Source organism: Onychostruthus taczanowskii, unplaced genomic scaffold (genome assembly GCF_017590055.1).
Source record: "Onychostruthus taczanowskii isolate IOZ18803 unplaced genomic scaffold, ASM1759005v1 scaffold84, whole genome shotgun sequence".
NCBI lineage: Eukaryota > Metazoa > Chordata > Aves > Passeriformes > Passeridae > Onychostruthus > Onychostruthus taczanowskii.
The window spans coordinates 1,830,097-1,853,421 of NW_024506332.1; the positions used below are offsets into that span (position 1 = coordinate 1,830,097).

At 48.2% G+C, this 23,325-nt stretch overlaps 1 protein-coding gene across 1 annotated transcript in view; it reads left to right on the top strand.

Annotated features, from left to right (window-relative positions):
• The window catches only part of UNC5D (unc-5 netrin receptor D), an 85,072-nt gene that overhangs the window by 2,027 nt on the left and 59,720 nt on the right, over positions 1-23,325 (top strand). Inside the window, exon 2 of the mRNA XM_041424735.1 lies at positions 21,874-22,022. Within this exon, the coding sequence (XP_041280669.1) occupies positions 21,874-22,022 (149 nt within the window). The remainder of the gene's footprint in view (positions 1-21,873; positions 22,023-23,325) is intronic.

Here is a 23,325-nt window from a genome sequence, read left to right on the forward strand (position 1 = left end):
TTTGGGGGGACTGGGAGTCTCCTCCTTTGGGGGACTGGGCCTGGGTTTGTGACCCCAAAACATTGCTGCCCAAATTCCCTGTCCTTTGGGATAAGAATTCCTGGCCACAGCCTCAGGAATGAGGGAAACTTTGGGGTAAAGGGCCCTGGGGTGTGACTTCCCCTTTTACCCTCAGCCTGAGAGCCTCAGGGGCTCCCCAGAACCCTCCTGGGGCTGGCAGCAAATCCCAACAAACAGGAAAAACCCAAAACGGGGACTCTGGAACAGGGAAAAAAACAAAATTAGGCACTCTGGAACAGGGAAAAAACCAAACCAGGGACTCTGGAACAGGAAAAACCCAAAATGGGGACTCTGGAACAGGGAAAAAACCAAAACCCAAACCCAGGGACTCTGGAACAGGAAAAAAAAACAAAATTAGGGACTCTGGAACAGGAAAAACCCAAACCAGGGACTCTGGAACAGGAAAGAAAACAATTCCAGGGACTCTGGAACAGGAAAAAACCAAAATTAGGGACTCTGGAACAGGGAAAAAAACAAACCAGGGACTCTGGAACAGGAAAAAACCCAAAACAGGGACTCTGGAACAGGGAAAAAACTAAACCAGGGACTCTGGAACAGGAAAACTGGCAGGAAAAAACGCCAAACCAGGGATTATGGAACAGGAAATCCTGACAGGAAAAAACCCAAACCAGGGACTCTGGAACAGGAAAACTCCCAAAACAGGGACTCTGGAACAGGGAAAAAACTAAACCAGGGACTCTGGAACAGGAAAACTGGCAGGAAAAAACGCCAAACCAGGGATTATGGAACAGGAAATCCTGACAGGAAAAAACCCAAACCAGGGACTCTGGAACAGGAAAACTCAACAGGAAAAAAACCCAACAACTGTGGACTCCAGACCAGGAAATCCTGGCAGGAAAAAAACCCAGAACAGGGACTCTGGAACAGGGGTAAACCAAACCCAGGGACTCTGGAACAGGGAAAAAACCAAAACAGGGGCTCTGGAATAGGGAAAAAACCAAAACCCAAACCCAGGAACTCTGGAACAAGGAAAAACCCAAACCCAGGGACTCTGGAACAGGGAAAAAACCAAAACAGGGGCTCTGGAATAGGGAAAAAACCAAAACCCAAACCCAGGAACTCTGGAACAAGGAAAAACCCAAACCCAGGGACTCTGGAACAGGTTAAAACCAAACCCAGGGACTCTGGAACAGGAAAAAACCCAAACCAGGGACTCTGAAACAGGAAAACTGGCAGGAAAAAAATCCAACAGCTGTGGACTCCAGACCAGGAAATCCTGGCAGGAAAAAAACCCAGAACAGGGACTATGGAACAGGGGAAAAACTAAAACACAGACTCTGGAACAGGAAAACTGGCAGGAAAAAACAGCAAACCAGGAATTTTGGAACAGGAAATCCTGACAGAAAAAACCCAAACCAGGGACTCTGGAACAGGAAAACTGGCAGGAAAAAACCCCAAACCAGGAATTTTGGATCAGGAAAACTCAGCAGGAAAAAAACCCAACAACTGTGGACTCCAGACCAGGAAATCCTGGCAGGAAAAAAACCCAGAACAGGGACTCTGGAACAGGGGTAAACCAAACCCAGGGACTCTGGAACAGGGAAAAAACCAAAACCAGGGACTCTGAAACAGGAAAACCCATCAGGAAAAACCCCAAACCAGGGACTCTGGAACAGGAAAACTGGCAGGAAAAAACAGCAAACCAGGAATTTTGGATCAGGAAAACCCATCAGGAAAAACCCCAAAGCAGGGACTCTGGAACAGGGGAAGTGCCAGCCAAGGGAGCCTGGGCTGGGCTGAGGCTCTGTGCTCAGGGCACAAGGAGGGTCTGAGCAGCACAGGGAGGTTTTTGGTGTTTTCTCATTTTTTAAATGAAATCTCTGGGAATATCCGCGGTGAGTTCCCCCTGGGTGGGCAGGGGCAGGTTCGGGGCTGGATCTCCGAGGTACGAACGGGACTCCAGAGTTCGCTCACGGTTGTCCTGCTGGGGTTTTTTTTTTTCCCTTTAAAGAGTGATTTAATTGCATGTGAATTGAGGTTTTTTCCGCTGGATTAGTGCTGTTAGTGCGTCCCATCAGCCACCAGCTCTGCCCCGCAGCCCTCCCTGACAGGACATCACTGTCCCTGTCCCCGTGCCGCGCCTGCCCTGGCTCTGCCGCCGCGGGTGGGAATGGGAATGTCACCAACTGCCACCGAGGGTGGGAATGTCACCCCGTGTGGGAATGTCACCAACTGCCACCCCGTGTGGGAATGTCACCCCGTGTGGGAATGTCACCCCCTGCCACGGCGGGTGGGAATGTCACCCCCTGCCACCGCGGGTGGGAATGTCACCCCGTGTGGGAATGTCACCAACTGCCACCCCGTGTGGGAATGTCACCCCCTGCCACCGCGGGTGGGAATGGGAATGTCACCAACTGCCACCGCGGGTGGGAATGTCACCCCGTGTGGGAATGTCACCCCCTGCCACCGCGGGGGGAATGTCACCCCCTGCCACCGCGGGCCCTGCAGCATCCCAGGCTGGAGCCCTGCCGTGTGCAGCAGTGTCCAAACCCCTCCGAGGCAGACCCCGGGCACGGAATCCTCCAAAACCAGCTCGGAACGGGCCCTCTCCTCACAGACAATTGGGGATAAAAATCCTCTGAGTGCTCGGGAGGAAATAATAAAAATAAAATAAAAATTAAAATAAAAATTTATAAAAATAATAAATTGATAATATCCACTTGTTAATTAATAATAATGATAATGAGGATGATAATTATGATGATAATGATAATGATAATAATAATAATAATAATAGTAATAATAATAATAATGTTGTGGTATTTGTGGGGTCCCCAGGATGAAGGAGGAATGATTGAATCTGACTTCATGTTTTTAAAAGGATATTAAATATAATATAATAAATATAATATAACAAATAAAATAAAAAATATAGTAAATATAATATAATATAGATATATAATAACAGACTTAGAAAGAATATTGCTGAAAAACTCGTGCCTTTTTAAAACCAAGCGACTGGCGTTTTTCACACAGAAGGAGCACTGAAGCTTTGGGCTGAGCCTGGGTTTGGGTCTGGCTTTAAACACTTCGAGCAGGCAAGGGCTGGCCTGGATGAATGAGAGCCAGGCGAATCTGCAGCTGGGCTAAATCTGCCTCTGCTGCGAGCTGGGGGTGCCAAAGGTTGCGTTTAAATGAGTGCTCAGTTAAAATGTTTTATGGGTGCCGAGTTTCTGCAAGCTCTTTGTTTTTTCGCTCTTTGTTTAACCTGGAAGGTGTCCTGAGGAACGTGGGGAGCTCTGGCAGTAAAACCCGCAGGAAATGGCAATTTGGTGATTTGTGGCCGTGTTTTCACAGGGTGTTTGTCAGGGGCAGGCAGAGCGCTGGAGGGACCACCCGGAGCTGTGCCAGGGCTGGGCTTTGTGTCAGTAAAAGACAAAAAAAGCCTCTGCACACACCAGCCCTGGGCCAGGTGATTTTCAGGTTAAAGCTGCTGGGCCAGAACCGAGCAATTATTGATGGTCAGAGGGAGCAAAACCTTTCAGAGCTCAGCCCTGGAAATGCCAATTCCTGCAGCTGCTCTGGGCCCTGCACTCTTGGGTTTGTTGTGATTTTTTTCTCCCTCTCTCCCCGTTCAAAGCAGTGATGCCGTGGGAGGAACACAGCTCTGAATGCAGAACAAATTATTGTCCTTAAAGAAGATAAAAGGGAAAATCGAGTGCTTGTCCAGGCCCCTGTTATCTGGCCCAGGAGCCAATTACTTAATTCAAGATGAGATTGGGTCTGGACAGTGAAAAGCTGCCCTGGTAACATCTGCTCTGAAAATTCACCTCTGGATCTGGATCCATTTTCTTCTCAGTACTCCGAGAGGATATTTGGCACGTACAAATTAAAAGCAATTAAGACACTTGTTGACCTCCCAAATTGTTATTTATTCATAACAATTTACATTGCCGCTGCTTGTAATTTAACTAATAATTCCATTCTAAATAATTGAAATAATTATTGTACTCCATTTAAAGTTGAATAATGTCCGTGGGAATAAATTGTGTGAAACAGTGGTGATCAATAACATGTCAAAAGGCAATCAATATTTAGGTCTCAGAGCTCTGCTAATGGATGGTGATATTAAAAAAAAATAACAACCTGCTTGAAGCACTGAAATTTCCTCCTGCTCTGAACGCCTGGATCAGAGTCCTGGCAGGGAGGCTTTGCAAACAAAGTCCTTGATTTTACACCTTTGAGGCACAAAAGCATCTTTAATATTAAAGGATCAAATGAGGGGGAAATTCCAGAGTCGGTGGGAAAGAATTTGCTGATAAAAACATCCCTCGTGGGGGGTTTGTGTCTAACCCAGCGTGGGTTTCACTGCAGCTTCCCCTGGGGCACCCCAGGGTGGGCTCTGAGGAGCAGCAGGGCTGGGGGGGGGCAGGGGGGAACCCCAAACTGCATTTCCCTGTTCCCAAACTGCATTTCCCTCTTCCTAAACTGCATTTCCCTGTTCCCAAATCCCGAGCTGCAGTTCCCTGTGGCTAGGGGGGGACAGGGGGGAACCCCAAACTGCATTTCCCTGTTCCCAAACTGCATTTCCCTCTTCCTAAACTGCATTTCCCTGTTCCCAAACTGCATTTCCCTCTTCCTAAACTGCATTTCCCTGTTCCCAAATCCCGAGCTGCATTTCCCTGTTCCTAAATCTCGATGTTCCCAAACCCCAAACTGCATTTCCCTGTTCCCAAACTGCATTTCCCTCTTCCTAAACTGCATTTCCCTGTTCTCAAAGTGCATTTCCCTGTTCCCAAACCCCGAGCTGCATTTCCCTGTTCCTAAATCTCAATATTCCCAAACCCCAAACTGTGTTTCCCTGTTTCCAAAGCCCAATGTTCCCAAACCCCAAATTGCATTTGCATTTTCCCTGTTCCAAACCCCAACGTTCCCAAACCCCAAAGTGTATTTGCATTTTCCCTGTTCCCAAACTCCAATGTTCCCAAACCCCAAAGTGCATTTTCCCTGTTCCCAAACGCCAATGTTCCCAAACCCCAAAGTGCATTTTCCCTGTTCCCAAACGCCAATGTTCCCAAACCCCAAAGTGCATTTTCCCTGTTCCCAAACGCCAATGTTCCCAAACCCCAAAGTGCATTTTCCCTGTTCCCAAACGCCAATGTTCCCAAACCCCAAAGTGCATTTTCCCTGTTCCCAAACGCCAATGTTCCCAAACCCCAAAGTGCATTTTCCCTGTTCCCAAACGCCAATGTTCCCAAACCCCAAAGTGCATTTTCCCTGTTCCATACCCCAGTGTTCCCAAACCCCAAGCTGCATTTCCCTGTTCCACCTGGGGCTGGGAGGGCTGGCGGTCAGGGGTGGCAGCAGCAGTGGCACTCTGGGGTGGCAGGGGGGACAGTCACCATCCCATTTGTCCCCAGGGCAGCAGCTCCTGCTGTGGAGGGTTTGGGGGAGCTCTGGGTCTCAGCCCCATGAGGGGTCCCTGGAATCTGAGGCTTCCTGGGGGCTCTGGCAAGGCTGAATGTTGGCTTTGCTCTCAATTTGTTGGTAATGTCAGGAAAATTAATCCACAAACATCAGAGGTTTGTGTCCAAAAAGGAGACAGAGGAGTCCTTTTACTTTATTCCAGTAAAGGGAGAGACTGTGGGGCATCCCCTGGGGTCTCTCAGATTTTTGGAGGATGCAGCCTTCCTTTTATCCCAGTTTCCTGGCTGCATTTCCCTTCTCTCTTTCCCCATTTCTGAGAGGTTCAGACTCCCCAGAACACCTGATACCAAAGATTCCCCTCTAATGTACAATCCTCCCTTTTAATTTTTAATTCTTATGGAATTTAGGGGTTTTCCCCATTGTTTCTTTCATCTTTTGATGTCCAGTTTCATTTATGAGCAACCCTAAAGTTTATTTGTAAAAGCAAAGATCTTTTTCCATTCGTCAATCAGTGGAATCCTCCCCATTGTTTCTTTTCTCTCCCAGTGCTGGTTTTATCCACCAGCAGACCCACAGCTTGTTGGGAAAGACAAATCCTCTGTTCCTCTCAGAAATCGGATTTGCTGGCAGCTGTGAAGATCCAGTGTCTGTAAAATGGTCTGGGCAGGGTCAGGACCCCCAAGTGGTTCCAGAAATCTCCATCCAGTTGATTCCTTTCTCTCCAGGTGCAGACCCAGCTGTTCCAGGTGCTGCTGTGAGGTGGGGGTGCAATTCTGGCAAGGTGGGACCAATCCAGGCAGGAATTCTGCCCTGAGCCGGGCAGAGCTCTGAATTTCCCTCCAGTGGAGCTGAGCAAGGATGGAATTGGAGTCTGGGGCTGTGCAGAGGGCAGGGGCTGCCCCAAACTGCTGAGACCCCTGGATGGCTTTGGGATGGCTCCCGTGGGATCAGGAGTTTCATTTTCCTCAGGGTTTGCTCCTGGCAAAGCCTGGGAGGAGCTGCTGGGTTTGCGTTTCCTTCCATTTTCCCTTCCCTTTTCCTCTTCCCTTCCCTTTTCCCCTTTTCCATTCCCTTTCCCCTTTCCCTCTCTTGGACCAAGCTGAGCTCTCTCTGTCCCTCTCTCCTGGCTCACCAGGACTGCTCAGGATTTTTCCCTCTGCACCGAGCAGCAGCCCTGGAATACCAACAATTTTCACGAGGAGCTGGGAGCTCTTCCCCCGACACCTCGGGGACAGCACCAGGTTCTTTGTAAACTCTTTAATGGCAACAATTTCCTAAATCAAAGCAATCTTCGCTTCCCCATTTACAATTTCATTTCCAAGCACTAAAGCCTCATAAAAGGGTTTACAGCACGGAGCCTTGGCTGCTGTGAAGTTTTCCAGCAGTGGTGCAGTGGCATTATCTTCAGTGGAGTATTTTATCTTTAAAATTACAAGGATTTGTTCTGCTCTCTTTTATGCAGAAATAGAATGCTAACAGATGCAAAGTTTATTTTTAAACTTGGCTAGGGGCTGGAAAAGCACATTTAGTGGAGGTGTCATTTGGTGCTCTGAATACATTTCAGGCTTTAATAGTAAAATGTTTCAAAAAATTACAGAGCTGATAATTTCTGTGGTGGAGGTGACACCGAGGGTGGACACCCAGAGTTCCTCCTCACGTTTCCTTCCATCCTTTCCAGCCTGGATGTCGCTGGAGAAGCAGGTTATTATTAATTATCATTATTATTAATGAACAGGAGAGGTGTGGATGCAGCCGTCCCTTCCTGGCTGTGGGGATGTGCAGCTCTGGCTGCTCCCAGAGGGGATTTTGGGCAGGACAGCAGCACTTTGGGGGATTATTTCCCTTTCCAAAGTGCCCAGCCTGGGATATTTCCATTTTCCTGCGGGAACTTTCACCAGTTCTGCCAAAAATCCTTTCCCTGTTTTGAGCTGGAATCTCCCTTTTAGGAGAACTCGCTGCTGCCCTGGGGAGAGGCTGCAGGGCTGGCTCAGGGAATGCCCCAAAGCCCCTGGCACCCCCAGAGCCCCGGGGAGGAAGATGGAAATTGGGAAATTGGGGAGCTGCAGCAAGGGCTCTGCTCATCCCTGCCAGGCTCTGCCTGACCCAGGAAAGGAGGATTTGTGTTCCCCACAGGAGGGGAGGGCTAATTTTCATTTTAATTAAATTTAAATTTAATTTTTATTTTATTTTATTTTTTATTCAAATTTTTATTTTATTTTATTTTAATTTTTATTCAAAATTTTATTTTATTTTGGTTTTAAATTGTTTGTTCAGGCTCTAGGAAGGTTCTGATGATTGGGGTAAATCCTCATCCCAGGTTTTGGGATAAATCCTCATCCTAGATTTTGGGATAAATCCTCATCCCAAGGTTTGGGATAAATCCTCATCCCAGGTTTTGGGATAAATCCTCATCCTGGGTTTGGGATAAATCCTCATCCCAGGTCTTGGGGTAAATCCTCATCCCAGGTTTTGGGTTTGAGGTTTTTGTTTGGTTTGGTGGCTTTTGGGGTTTTTTTGTCTTTTTCTTTTGTTTGGGTTTGAGGGTGGCTGCACATAAATTGATTTTTTTTTACTCCTGTAACACTGTTGGCTCGTTAAGGCTGGGCAATGTCACATTTTGAGGGCAAATAATGCCTGGAAACAGGACATTTTTGGTGCTATTAAGGCTGGGAAATGTCACATTTTGAGGGTGAATAATGGCTGGAAACAGGCCAGGGTGGGGAGGGGACGGCGAGGGACAATTTCCCAATTCCGGCAGATTTCAGCAGCTGTGCTGGGGCTGGATCCCCCAGCCTGGCTGGGCTGTGACCAGACAAACCCTGGTGGGAGATTAGGGAGGGAGGGAGGGAGGGAGGGAGGGAGATGCGCTTTGCTGTCCTTATCAACCCCTCATTTCCAGCCTTTAACACTCCAGGATTGAGGCTCATCCTCAAGGAGGAAAATGCTGGGATCAGCTTGGGCTAAGCCCATCTTTGTGTCTCCTGAGAGGGATTTTAAACAGAAAAGGAGCAAAACAGCGAGATTGTCAAACCCCCCGGGTTTCTTTTGAAGGTTTTTTTAGATTTTATTTCTTAAACCCAGGCCTGGTGTGTGGTTCTGGGGGTCAGAGCTGAGGGGGATGCTGGAATTCCTTGGCTGTGCCCAGATCCTGCCGTTTCTCCGGGTTGGTGCAGGGTCTCCTCTCCAGCCAGGCTGAGCTTTCCCATCTGTGCCTCTCCAGGGGGGTCAGGTGTGTGCTGTTCCCACCCACCCAGTGGGAATTTCTAATTTATTACATCTCAGTTAATTGGGAAAACCACCCTGTTGTCCTCATGAGCTGCCGGAGCTTCACAAATCCATGTTCATTGGGGGATGCCACAGAAACTTCAATGAACAGAAACTTCAGTTCCAAACGAACCTTAACTTCGTGAATCTACAACTTTAATTGTTGTGGATTCATGAAATTGTTATAAATAACAGTGAGCCAGAAAAACAAGGAATTCCCCACCTATCCAATTGGAATTTTTAATTTATTACATCTCAGTTAATTGGGAAAATGCTCCTTGGTCCCCATGAGCTGCTGGAGCTCCACAAATCCAGCACAGGTTCATTGGAGATGTCACAGAAACTTCACAGACTCCAAATTAACTTTCATCACTGTGGATTCATGGAAATTGTATTATAAATGACAGTGAGCTAGAAAAAAAAAAAAAAAGGGGTTCCTCACCTATCCAACAGGAATTTTTATTTATTACATCTCAGTTAATTGGGAAAACACTCTGGTCCTGGTGAGCTGGTGGAACTTCATGAATCCAGCACAGGTTCATTGGGGGATGTCACAGAAACTTCAGGAACTCCAAATGAACTTTAATCACAATGGATTCATGGAAATTATATTATAAATGACAGTGAGCCAGCAAAGCAAGGGGTTCCCCACCCACCCAGTGGGAATTTTTATTTATTACATCTCAGTTAATTGGGAAAATGCTCCTTGGTCCCCATGAGCTGCTGGAGCTCCACAAATCCAGCACAGGTTCATTTGGGGGATGTCACAGAAACTTCAGGAACTCCAAATGAACTTTACTGGTTGTGGATTCATGGAAATTATTTGTTATAAATAACAGTGAGCCAGCAAAGCAAGGGCAGCTGCAGGGAAGGAGTGCAGGAGATGCAGATTTTCCTGGCCACACCTGGGGATCGTGCCCAGGGCTCTGCCCCAGCCCTGCCAGGCAGTGCAGAGCGTGTGAGGCGGTGATTAAAGCTGGGTGTTAATTGTGGATCCGGAGCAGGATTCAGGCAGAGAGGAGCCTCAGCTGTCAGCTCCCAGCCCCTGGCATATGGTTCCATTAAGATAAAGGAACAAAAGGTAATTTACAGTAACAGATGGGCTTGAACTCTTTCTGGAGCTGCTGAATACTTTTTAATTTTTAATTTACGACGACTCTTGCGCGCAGCATTGGAGCAGCTCCTCTGTCGTGTTCTTTTAGAATCCACGAGCTGGGAAAATGTCTGTGAGGACTCACGGGGAGCTTTGTGTCTGCTGGGGGATGGAGCAGGGAGGGGCTGCCCAAGGCTTGTCACATTCCCATTTTCTGGAAAAATCCCTTTGCCCAGGATTTTTCTCCTGGGAAGCTGAGAAGCCTCAGAGAAAAAGGAAAACAATTTTATCTCATTTGCTTCTCCTGTGTTTTGCTCCTTTGGAATGTGGTTGGAGATTGTTTGCCCACAGGTGATTGTTTCATTGGTTTCATGTGAATTGTTTTCCCTCTTTGTCCAATCAGGGCCAGGCTGTGTCAGACTCTGGAGAGAGTCACGAGTTTTCATTATTATCTTTTAGCCTTCTGTAAGCATCCTTTCTGTATTCTTTAGTATAGTTTAGTTTAGTATTCTTTAATATAATATAGATCATAAAACAATAAATTAGCCTTGAGAACATGGAGAGTGATAAATCCTCCCAGTGCAGAGCTGGAGCATTGGAGAAATGTTTAACTGAGCAGGTACCAAACTGCCCTTGCAGCATCCCCATCCCCTCAGCCAGCTGGAACCAGCTTTGGCTGCTTCCAAACGCCACCAGAATCCAGGAATCGGCTTTTTTTGGGGATAGGAACTGCAGCTACCTTTGGAAAACAAACAAACCCAAAAGAAAAAGAAAAAAAAACCAAAAACCCAAAAAAGAAACCCCAAAAACAAAACAAACAAACAAAACCCACCCAAATAAACACCAAAAAAAAAAAAAACCCAAAAAACAAAACAAACAAACAGAAACCACCCAAACAAACAAACAAAAAACAACAACAAAAAAAAACCACAAACCACAAAAACCAAACAAAAAAAGAAAAACAAACAAACAAACAAAAAAACCCAACACAACCCAGGAATTGCGTGGATAGTTTGGGAAATAATGGAAAGTTTCCCAAGTGCCGTTGAGTTCATTGTGTGTTAGCTGGGCCCAGGAGAACAGCCACCACCTCCTGCAGTTGATTATGCAAATGTGGATAAATATGTGAATACCTATTCCAACTTTTTATCCTCTGCAATCTAATGTCTCCCCTGACACAATACTCTCAAATTATCTTCAGTGAGTAATGAAAAAAAAAAAAAAAAAAAGAAAAAAGAAAAAAACCACAAACCACAAAAACCAAACAAAAAAAGAAAAACAAACAAAAAAAACCCCAACACAACCCAGGAATTGTGTGGATAGTTTGGGAAATAATGGAAAGTTTCCCAAGTGCCGTTGAGTTCATTGTGTGTTAGCTGGGCCCAGGAGAACAGCCACCACCTCCTGCAGTTGATTATGCAAATGTGGATAAATATGTGAATACCTATTCCAACTTTTTATCCTCTGCAATCTAATGTCTCCCCTGACACAATACTCTCAAATTATCTTCAGTGAGTAATGACTTGCATTTAGCATTTTACACCAAACTGTCATATAGATCATTTTCTGTAATACTTTACATAAATTAGGAATCCTCCCCCGTGGAACGCGTGTGGCTGCCGGAGAGGTTTTTACAAGATTAAAAGTGCAAACAACACAATTCCGGTGTCATTTGGAAATCCGTGAAGTGGGAAACGTGGAGGTGACAGCGAATTACGGTGCCATCAGTCAGAGCCCTGCAGGGAGCCCCGCAGCCTTCCCCAAAATGGGATTTTTGCCTTTGGTGGGGCGGGCTGGTGGCTCGGGGTCGTTATCCCGATAATTGTTGTCCTGTTAATTGTTGTCCCGGTAATTGTCCCGGCTCTCCCTGGGAGCTCCTGAGCTCCCCTGAGCCAGGTGTGGGGCTCCGTGGGGTGGAGGGGATGATCCTGAGCGAGGGAGGCTCAGAGCAACTGGGAGCTGCTGAACTGGGCAAACTGGGAGTGCTGGGAGCTGCTGAACTGGGCAGGCTGGAGCTGCTGAACTGGGCAGGCTGGGGGTGCTGTACTGGGCAGGCTGGGAGTGCTGTACTGGGCAGACCGGGGGTGCTGTACTGGGCAGACTGGGGGTGCTGTGCTGGGCAGACTGGGCGTGCTGAACTGGGCAGACTGGGAGCGCTGAACTGGGCAGGCTGGGGGTGCTGTACTGGGCAGGCTGGGGCTGCTGAACTGGGCAGACTGGAGCTGCTGTACTGGGCAGGCTGGGGGTGCTGTACTGGGCAGACTGGGGGTGCTGAACTGGGCAGACTGGGCGTGCTGTACTGGGCAAGCTGGGGGTGCTGTACTGGGCAGACTGGGAATGTTGTACTGGGCAGACTGGGAGTGCTGTACTGGGCAGACTGGAGCTGCTGTACTGGGCGGACTGGAGGTGCCGATGGGCGCGTTTGTGGGAACGGGACCCCACCAGCCGGTATTTTCCCCCAAAGCAGCTAAATGCGGCTGAATCATCTGTTCCTTTGAGAGGCAGTGGGATTTTTGTTTCCTGTAATTATCATTTTAGCAACTTTCCGTGCCAGGCTAAACTTTGCTGCTCATTTTCCCTGCCGGGATTCTCCTTGTGCCGAGCCCTGGACCCGCAGGGTTTGGGGTTTAGGTTTGGGGCCATGCCGGCCCCAGAGCCGGATCGTTCCAGGATTGTTTTGTTCCAGGTGCCTCCGGGCTGGCCAGGAGGCAGCAAAAACCACCTCGACGTGCCTCAGTGTGGCACTAATGAATATTAAAGGCAGCAATCGTGCTGTCCCTGTCCCCTGACTGCTGTCCCGGCAGCAGCGGGGTTTACAGCCACCAGCACAGGTGATATTTCACAGGGACAATGCAGGGGCCATAAAAAGGGAGGTTTAGGAAACAAACAGGGCCAGGCCATCCAAATTCTCCCCAGGGCGGCTGTGTTTTGCTTTCCCTGTTTATGTGGCTACAGAGGAAGAGATAAAATTTTTATATTGCTTTTAACAAGAGATAAAAAGTGCTGGCAGTGTGACTGCTGTCCAGGGGACAGGGAAATGGGAACAACAGGGGAATGGGAATGACAGGGAAAAGGGAATAACTGCTGTCCAGGGGACAGGGAAAGGGAATGAGAGGGAAAAGGGAATAACTGCTGTCCAGGGGACAGGGAAAGGGAATGACAGGGGAAAGGGAATGAGAGGGAAAAGGGAATGAGAGGGAAAAGGGAATGACAGGGGAATGGGAATGACAGGGAAAAGGGAATAACTGCTGTCCAGGGGACAGGGAAAGGGAATGAGAGGGAAAAGGGAATAACTGCTGTCCAGGGGACAGGGAAAGGGAATGACAGGGAAAAGGGAATGACAGGGGAAAGGGAATAACAGGGAAAAGGGAATAACTGCTGTCCAGGGGACAGGGAAAGGGAACAACAGGGGAGAGGGAATTACAGGGAAAAGGAACGAGAGAGAAAAGAGAATTACTACTGTCCAGGGACAGGGAAATGGGAATGACAGGGAAAAGGGAATGACAGGGGAAAGGGAATGAGAGAGGAAAGGGAATAACTGCTGTTCCAGGGGACAGGGAAAGGGAATGAGAGGGAAAAGGGAATGACTGCTGTCCAGGGGAAAGGGAATGCCAGGAGCTTCAGGTGCAGCTCCAGGGATCTCGTCCTGCAGCGGGGACAAGGTGAATTTATCCTGGAATTTATTCCTCCCCTGGAATAAGCCCATTCCCCCGGCTCAGTTTGTGTTTTATTAACCAGTTTGTGTTTTATGAAGCACAGTCCTGGCCCAGGCTCAGCTGCAGCTCCCGTGGGCAGGGCAGAGGGCAGAGCAGGTCCCTGCCCGGGGCTGCAGCTCCCAAAATCGGTGTTTGCAGGCAGGAATGGCCCGGCAGGCTCGCGCAAAGGGCAGGGGCAGGGGGCACTTCTGCTTTTTGGTCAGGTTTGGCACCCCCAGCTCCTCTCCTGCCTCTGGAGCACAAAGCTCTGCTTAAGGCTGGGGACAAGGCTATCCAGACACGGCCAGCAGCCGCCATCAGGCTCCTCTCTGGCCTCCTTTTTATGGTTTTTTTTCCTCAAAAAGCACTTTTCTCACTCCCCTGACGATGCCACTGCCAGGCAGAGCTGTGCCCAGGTGAAAAGTCCCGCTCTTGAGCCAAAGAGAGAGCAGGCAAGAGTAAGGCTGTATCTATTCCAAACAAAACTGATTTAAATTCCAGGGTTTCAAACAGAAATGGGATAAAAACGAGGAAGAGATTTGTTACTCAGTCACTCTTTGACATCGCAGTCACTCACAAAAGGAACAGTCCATTGTTGCCTTAAAAACCAGACTGGATCCCAGTTTGTATGAGGATTTTTCTTGTAATTATGTAGAATTTCTGTGCCTTGCTCTCAGAAGCTCCAGCCAGAGACCAGCAGGACCTCATTAAGGATTGCTGAATGTGGTTTTTTTTCCTCCTTTTGCTACTTCCCTCCTGCTCCTTTTGTCCCTTTTCCCTGTGGGGTGTTGTGTTGTGCATTCCCGAGCGTGACAGGGGAGCACGTGGGGAATGAAAAGTTCTCCACAACCTTGAATTCGTGGCTGGACTCCAGAGCCAGGCACTGCTGGGTTTGCCAAGGATTTGCTGCATCCTGGCTGTGCAATTCCAGACAGGGAATGTGGTATTTGCGGGGTCCCCAGGACGAAGGAGGAATGATGAATCTGACTCTGTGTTCTTAGAAGGCTAATTTATTATTTTATTATATTATATTATATTAAAAAATACTATACTAAACTATACTAAAGAATACAGGAAGCATACAAACAAAAGGCTAAAAAGATAACAATGAAAACTTGTGACTTTTTCCAGAGTCCCGACACAGCTTGGCTGTAATTGGCCAATAAGTCAAAATAATTCACATGCAACCAATGAAACAATCACCTAGCACATTCCAAAGCAGCAAAACACAGGAGAAACAATCAGATAATTATTGTTTACATTTTTTCTCTGAGGCTTCTCAGCTTCCCAGGAGAGAAATCCTGGTGAAGGGATTTTTCCAGAGAATATGACAGTGACAAAGGAATCTTTCATCTCTGCTCAGAGGGTGTCCCTCAGCCCTGGAAATCCCTTGGATTAGTGATGATTTTGCTGCATTTGTCCTGTTCCTTGTGCTGTGCTGATGGAGAAATTCCCCCACAGGGAATTGCCACCTCCACCCTGGAATTCCAAATGGGATTTATCCACTGAAACCGTTGCTGCCCATCGTGCTTGTGGTGTTTGACTCCAGAGGGAAAAGGGATTTAATGTGCTCTGACAAACCCAAAAGGCTGCTCCTCACCTCTGCCAAACACTGCAAACTCCAGGCTTTGGGATTCACATTCCAGCACTGGGAATATTGGGGGTACCTGACCATGAATTGTTGCTTGGTTGGACTTTCTGGGGTTTCGTTTGGGTTTTTTTCAAAGCTGGTTCCGAATTTTCTTGAATTGAACCTCTGACCAGAGAGTGCTTGGCAAACCCGACCTCTGAGCATCCTTTTTTCCCCTTTTGCTTCATTTTATGGCCAGATTTTACACCACCACGAGGAAAACTTGTTAAATGTTCACCACCCAGTGCGCATTAGTTAAAAAGCAGACCAAGGGGGAGGTGGCCAGAATGGAAAATCCTCTCAGCCCTGCGAGAGCCCCTGCAGCAGAGCCCCTTCTCCTGCTTAATTCAGACACGGGGATTTCGTGGGGATTTTTTTTTCCCCCCCTCCCCTTCGATATTATTCTTAATTAGCCCTCAAAAAACAAGACAGGATGTGCCTTTTGGGGCTGAGCTCAGCCTAATTAACAGAGTATTCCACCAGATCTCGGGCTATTATTGCACTGCTGCTTCTCCCCTTAGGACACACATCCCCTGTTTGTGTAGTTAAGACTCGCCAAAACCATAAAAAGGGCCGAATTTGGAACTCCGGAGTTTTCAAACCCCTTTTAATGCTGCCAGAGGGGCAGCAGGGGGGTTTGAGCTGAGGGTCTGAGGCCAGCTGTGCCTGGGGATCCCTCCCCAGCACACGGAGCCTTTAATCCCCACGGAGTTAATTTATTTATTTACCGAATTAAGAGCCCAGCAAGCACAGCCTGGGTGGTGCTTCTGCACTTTTTACCCGCTCCTGCTCCCCTCCTGGTGAAGGAGGGTGGATGGGCTGAGGGCTGGGCTTTGGCAAAGGTGGGCTCGTCTCTGCTTTCTTCTCCTCGCAGGGACAGAGCAGCTCCTGCTGGGGCTGGGGGTGCCCGGGGGACCCCCAGGGCTGGCTCAGGGTGGGCACTGGGATCAGGTTTAACATCCAGCCCAGTGCTAGAGCCGGTTCTGGGTGTCCGTAAATCCCAAGACCTGTGTATTTCGTTCCTGGTTTTATAAGACACAAAACTTCACAGCAGAGGGGGCTGGCTGTGATTTCTGTCCTTTGTGGTTTATACTCAGCGTCCCCCAAATGCTGGCTGAGGGCACCCAGAGTGTGGCACTCCTGGGATTTGGGGTGGGCAGGCTCTGATCAATGGCTTTATTTGTGTTTGGTGAGGTCCTGATGGTGAACGTGCTGCCTGTGCCCACGGGTTGTGTTTCTCGCAAGAGATGATGGAGTTTTGTGATGAAAAACGGCTTTAAAATGTCACAGCACTGCCCTGATGAGGCCTGATAATGTTAATGGCATGCAGGGCTTGTTTTCTAAGCTTGTGTATTTAAGGTAACACCGCTCATCTTGGCACGTGGGCAAGAGCAAAGACAATCTCATTTTTACACTGAGTGTGTCTCATTTGTACCTGTTGATTTCTCAAGATCCAGAATGAAAGATGCCTGGATGGAGTTTAAATGTTGTTATATCTTCTTAAAACTCTATAAACCACATGTTAAGCACACGTGAGATCTGTCACTGCCCTGTTCCTGGATGCTTTCAGATCTTTTTAGTGAGCCTTTTCTTATGGAAATGCAGATTATTATCTCCATGTTGTTTATCTCCTCCTCGTTTCCAAATCAACCCTCGCTGTGATTTTGGCTATTTCCTGCAGCTCATGATTTCATAAATTCCTGTTCAGGCACTGCTGTTCCCTGCAAGAGGAGATCAGAGCTGTCAGACTTGACAAATAAATCTCCAAGTCTTGGAACAAAAGGGCTCCGAGTCCCCGAGCAGGCTGTGAGCGCGGGGTTAATAACGCTGCCAGAGGATGACTCAGGCAGCAGTGCAGTAACAAGTGATTTTATCATGCTGCAGATATGAAAAGGATGTTGTTCACAGGGCACTGGAGCAGGGCTCCTGAATAATTCCCAGTTCTTCCCAAGCTTTTGCTGACAGATGAGCAGAGCGTGGGGGCAGAGCCCGGCCGGGGCTGTTTGCTGCTCCCCGGGGGTTCTGCGGGGCCGCAGGGGGTGGCACGTCCCAGGGGGGCTTCTCCTCCCCTCCTAAAGCTCCAAGGAATAGCTTGGGGTGGAGGGGAGCAGCTTTCCATCCAGGGGCAGATCTGGGATGGGGTGAATGAGGAATGGAGGGATGGATGGATGGATGGATCCATGGATGGATGGCTGCAGCTCCTTGGAATGAGTTCTTGTTGCTCCTGGGACACTCAGGGAAGGCCTGGTGAGGATTTCTGCTCAGCAGCATCCATGGATGGATGGATGGCTGCAGCTCCTTGGGATGAGTTCTTGCTGCTCCTGGGACACTCAGGGAGGGCCTGGTAAGGATTTCTGCTCAGCAGCCTGTCCCTTTCCAAGGCACGGCCCCAGTGACATTCCCAGGGCTCTTTAGGATCAGCTTCCATCCAGGGACAGTTCTGGGATGTGGTAAATGATGGATGGATGGATGGATGGATGGATGGATGGATGGATGGATGGATGCATGGATGGATGGATGGATCCATGGATGGATGGATCCATGGATGGATGGATCGATGGATGGATGGATGGATCCATGGATGGATGGCTGCAGCTCCTTGGAATGAGTTCTTGTTGCTCCTGGGACACTCAGGGAAGGCCTGGTGAGGATTTCTGCTCAGCAGCCTGTAGGGACAGGCTGCTGAGCAGAAATCCTCACCAGGCACCAAGGCACGGCCCCAGTGACATTCCCAGGGCTCTTTAGGATCAGCTTCCATCCAGGGACAGTTCTGGGATGTGGTAAACGATGGATGGATGGATGGATGGATGGATGGATCCATGGATGGATGGATGGATCCATGGATGGATGGATCCGTGGATGGATGGATCCATGGATGGATGGATGGATCCATGGATCCATGGATGGATGGATGGGAATGGATCCATGGATGGATGGATGGATCCATGGATCCATGGATGGATGGATGGGAGCAGCTCTTTGGGATGAGTTCTTGCTGCTCCTGGGACACTCAGGGAGGGCCTGGTGAGGATTCCTGCCCAGCAGCCTATCCCTACCCAAGGCACGGCCCCAGTGACATTCCCAAGGCTCTTCAGGATCAGTTGGTCTTTAGAGGAAACCCTCTGCACTTTGTTTAGAGATGATGTCACAATCTGCTCTAGGAGTGGGGCTGGTGATGGTTCATTTTACTGATCTCAGAGTGCAGAAACCACACGGAAAAGGGGATTGCAGTCAATCAAAACAAATGCCCCTTTATTGAATGACCACAGGGGTGAGGCAGATGAGAGAAACTTTGGACAGAGACTTACAGACGAAACCCTCTGCACTTTGTTTAGGAGTGCAGCTCTTTGGGATTTCTTGCTGCTCGTGGGACACTCAGGGAGGGTCTGGGGATGATTCCTGCTCAGCAGCCTGTCCCTTTCCAAGGCACGGCCCCAGTGACATTCCCAAGGCTCTTCAGGATCAGTTGGTCTTTAGAGGAAACCCTCTGCACTTGGTTTAGAGGTGATGTCACAATCCGCTCTAGGAGTGGGGCTGGTGATGGTTCATTTTACTGATCTCAGAGTGCAGAAACCACACGGAAAAGGGGTGCCTCGGAGCAAAGCCCGGGGACGCCTGTGTCTGTGCCAGGCTGGCTGAGCTGCCGAGGAAGGGCTCTGTACATTATTAATAACAAATTGTCACCGCTGTCACTCCTCTCTGTTCTCCACTCCCAACATGAAACGTGGCACCGTGTGCTGCTCCCACGGGTGACAAAAAGCTGAGGCTGCAGCCCCAGAACAGATTTGCTGCTTTTGTTGGAGGTTTGTGTCCCTTGACTCTGCAGTGGCTGTGCCCTGCTGCGTCTCACTCTGGCTCGTCAGGGCATCCAGCTGGGAAGCAGCAGGAATTTGAAGTTCTCCAGCAGGAATTTGAAGTTTTCCAGCAGGGAAAACTCGCAGGGATGCTGCTCCATCACAGCTGGTGCCACGGGGGAGGAACAGGGAGGGAGGAATTCCAGCCTTCCCTCGTGTGTCTGAACCCAGCTCCAAATTCCGGGGGGCTCAGACACCCCCAGCAGTCCCGGAGTGCATTCCCAGATTACCTGGGGTGGGACAGGAGCTCAGCACAAGCTGAAGCCAAGCAGCTGCTTCAGCCTCCTTGACTTTTGAGCTGCAGTCTGAGACCTGCTCGGGGCTGAACTGGGGCTCAGTGCTGCTGGCACCACCTGGGGGCTATTTTTTGTTATCTTTTGTTATTTTGGGGGGTTTTTTTGGTTTTATTTTTTGTTGTTTTGGGGGGGTTGTTATTTTTTGTTATTTTTTTTTGTTAATAATTAATAATGTTTATAATTTTTATTTTAATATATATTTTGTTAATAGTTTTAATATTATTATATTATATATTATGTCTTATTATATTATCTATTATTATATATTTTTGTTAATAATTTTTGGGGGGGTTTTTTGTTGGTTTTTTTTTGTTTTGTGGGCTTTTTTGTTGTTGTTTTGGGGTGGGTTTTTTTTTGTTGTTGTGGGAGTTTTTTGTTGTTTTTGTTTTTGGGGTTTTTTGTCATTTTTTGTTATTTTCAGCTGCTCGCAGCACCAGGAAGGGAAGGTTCCATGCAGGGTTTGGATGAGCTGGCAGAGCTGAGCCAGCCTCACCTGCTGGCACCTCCCAAGGGTGTCTGTCTCAGCAAACTGAGAACTGGGAGAGCATCCCAAAAAGCAGGGATGGGGAGGGAATGCAGCGGGGTGTGAACGTCCACGTGGGGAAGGATGGAACCAGGGGGACACTGCTGGGTCACCGTCTGTTGGGAGCTCTTCATGTGTGCAGACACCGGGCTTGACTCCATGTTTTCAGAAGGCTGGTTTATTATCTTATGATATCTATTATATTAAAATGCTACACTAAAACTACACTGAAAGAACAGAGAGAAAAAGATCATTAGAAGGTTTGAAAGAATGCGTAATAAAATTTTGTGGCTGCTCACAGGTGGCTGTGATTGGTCATCGAGTGAAAACAATCCACGTGGAGCAATGGAAGAGGCACTTGTTGTATTCCACAGCAGCAGAGAGTTCTTGTTTGCATTTCTTTCCTGAGGCTCCTCAGGAGAAAAATCCTGGCGAAAGGATTTTTCAGAAAATGTCATAACTGCAGTCAATCCTGAGAGCTGGGCTGAGCTGCTCCCAGGGGAGCTGGATCCTCACCCAGCACTGGAGCCTTTATTGCACCCCATGAACCCCACGTGTCCCAGCACTGAGGAGCCCAACTGAAATATCCTGTCCAGGGAGCTGGAAGGAGATTTTCATGTCAGCCTCCATAATTTTTGGCGTGCTGGGGGAGAAAAAATGGGAGTGTTGTGGGATGTTATTGCTGCTTTTTGTTCTGAGAGCGGCTGGTGAGTTTGGGAGCGCAGAGGTGGCTGCTCGCCCTCTCGCCCTGTCCTGTTAGGGACAAAAAAAGCAGATTTTCATCAGGTTTCCAGCTCTGGGTGCTATGAACCCCCCCAGCATCCACTCCCAAGGTGTGTGTTCTGTATTTCTGAGCCATTCTGCTTTCAGTCCGACCGCTGCCTCTCCAGCCGTCAGCCTCCACTTCCAAATTGGAATATTCCTGCTCCTAATGCACGAAAACCCCTGCAAATGGGTGCTTGTTCAACATAAAAATTACCAGCAATTTGAGGATAAGTCATGGAGGATGTAATGACTTGTATTACAAGGTTCAGGAAAATTGAAGTGTGAATTGGGATCTGAAGGGGCGGCTTTGTTCTCTGCCAGGAGTTCAGTCCTGAGCAGGACCTGAGGAAAATCACTGCCCTCCCTTCCCTTTTTCTCAGAGCCTTTTATCTGCTGGAAAAGCTGTTTGGGTCGTTTTTTCCCACGCAGAAAAGAAATTGGGGTTGTTAGCTGAATGACAGCAGGGGAAATTCTGATTTCATGGAGGCCAAAAAAAAAAAAAAAGGAAAAGCAAAAATATTCCTTTAGAAATCAACCCAAAATCTCACCCTCAAAGTTTCCTCCAGTCTTAGGGGGTAAAGGAGGTGTTCTCAGGATGCTGGGCTGGCCCTTCATGAAACAGAGAAGCAAAAGGGGTTGGTCTTCCCTGATCCCACAGGCAGGAATTTTTTCCCATCAGCAAAAGCTGGAGATCCCAGAGTTACCTGCAGGCATCTTCGTGGAGATCTGGAACATTCTGTAGAATTTTGTAAAATTCTTTTTAAAAAATTGTCATAAAAACCTTGTAGCCATTAGCAAATCCTGGACCTCCCAGAGCTGGTGTCACCTGCAGGCACCTTCGTGGAGATCTGGAACATTCTGTAGAATTTTGTAAAATTCTTTTTAAAAAATTGTCATAAAAACCTTGTAGGGATTCTGTAAAAGATCAGAAACTGCAATGTCTCTGTGATTTTTATGAAAAATCCCTTCACCAGGACTTCTTCTCCTGGGAAGATGAGAAGCCTCAGAGGAAAAGAAAAACAATATTATCTGATCACTTCTCCCTGTGTTTTGCTGCTTTGGAATGTGGCAGGTGCATCTGTGATTGGTTCCATGTGAATTGTTTTTAATTAATGACTAATCCCAGTCCAGCTGTGTCAGACTCTCTGGTCTGTCACGAGTTTTTGTCATTAATTCTTTTCTGGCCTTCTGTCTGTATCCTTTCTCTGTAGTTTAGTATAGTTTTAGTATATTATTTCTTTTAATATAATATCATAATGTAATACATCGACCTTCTAAGAAGTATGGAGTCAGATTCATTCCTAGGACCCTCACAAACACCACCACCAACACTGCAATATTGAGTAAAACTGCTCGAAGCCAGGCTGGAAATGGGGAAGGGGGAGCTGGGACAGCAGGAAGGGCTTTGCTTGGAGGGGAGGTGGGGAAGGATGGGAGAGCTGGAGCTCTCCAAGGTGCCTGAGGATCTCAGGGCTCGGGAAATGAGGATCCTTTGGGATCCTTTGGTGTTGGCAGCACCGGTTCCTCTGCAGAGCCACCAGCTGGAAATCCGCCGGGTCTTTACCATGACAAAAGCGTTTTACCAGCCTAAAATGCCCTTCAGCGTGAGAAGCAGCATGGAGCAGGATATGGAAAAGATTTCTCACAAAAGTAGCTTGTGATTCAGATGGAAAATGTCAGGTTTTGAAAATTATTAATCTTTGTGCTGCACAAAACCGTCAGCTGTAGGGGCGGTGGGTGTGGGAGGCTCCTGCGGGAGAGCGTTTCCAAATGGGGCTTTTTTGGGGGCTGTTTTTCTCTTTCCCTTTGTTTTTTTGGGGGGTTCTTTTGTTCCTTCCCCCACGGGGGGCTGAGTAAACAGGCAGCTGAAGCTGCTGATGGGGACAGCAGCAGAAGTGACAGGGAGGGGAGGTGAGGTGGTGACAGCAGAGTCAGGGGAGCGTCACCAGCCCGGGCTGTGATTCACTGCCGAGGGAAATGGGGTGGGGGTAAGGGGAATGAGTTGGGAAATGGGAAAACAACTCCTGGGGGATGGTTTGGGGTGGGTTTATCACAGAAATGGGACTGGGATGGGGGATGAGCTGGGGAGGTCTCAGGTGGCTCCGTCCTGCTCACCCTGGGCTGGCTTTAGGCAGGAAAAAGGGGAAAGTTCCAGAAGATCCCTTGGGGGAAGCCCTGAGTGTGAGGCTGTGATGTCCTGGGGCAGGCAGCGAGGTTTTCTCCCTCCCAAACCAGGGGATGGTGGGGTTGGCTTTGCTCTCCTGTTTCCTGTGGGATATCTCACTGCTTTATCCAAAATTACCTGACTGGAAAGGGAAGGGTGAAAGAAGAACTGCAAAATATTCCCTTATCCAAACATTACCTGGAGGGCAGCTCCAAAATCTGCACGAAACAGCTGATGGGAGCTACAAACATCAATAAATCCAAGGCCTCACAGGTCTGTAACAAAATTATTTAGCAATATGCTTTGCTATTTAATTCTAGTTGCATGGAGGTGCTGTTTCAGGAAATCTTTGTGGCTGAATACCCTGAAAAAGCACAAAAGGAGCAGCCAGAACAGGCTGGGTGTGGAACCCAAAACTGCTCCAGTGCCCAGCTCCCCCTCCTTGTTTGCTGCGTTCAGCTGCTGCAAACACAACATTGAAATATTCCTTAAATGTCACTTGTTGCTTTGATGGAATTTACAGAGAGATCTAAAACATCTGTGGCTCAGTCTCTCTGCGCATGTAGAAAACATCAATTAATTGGATCTTTCCT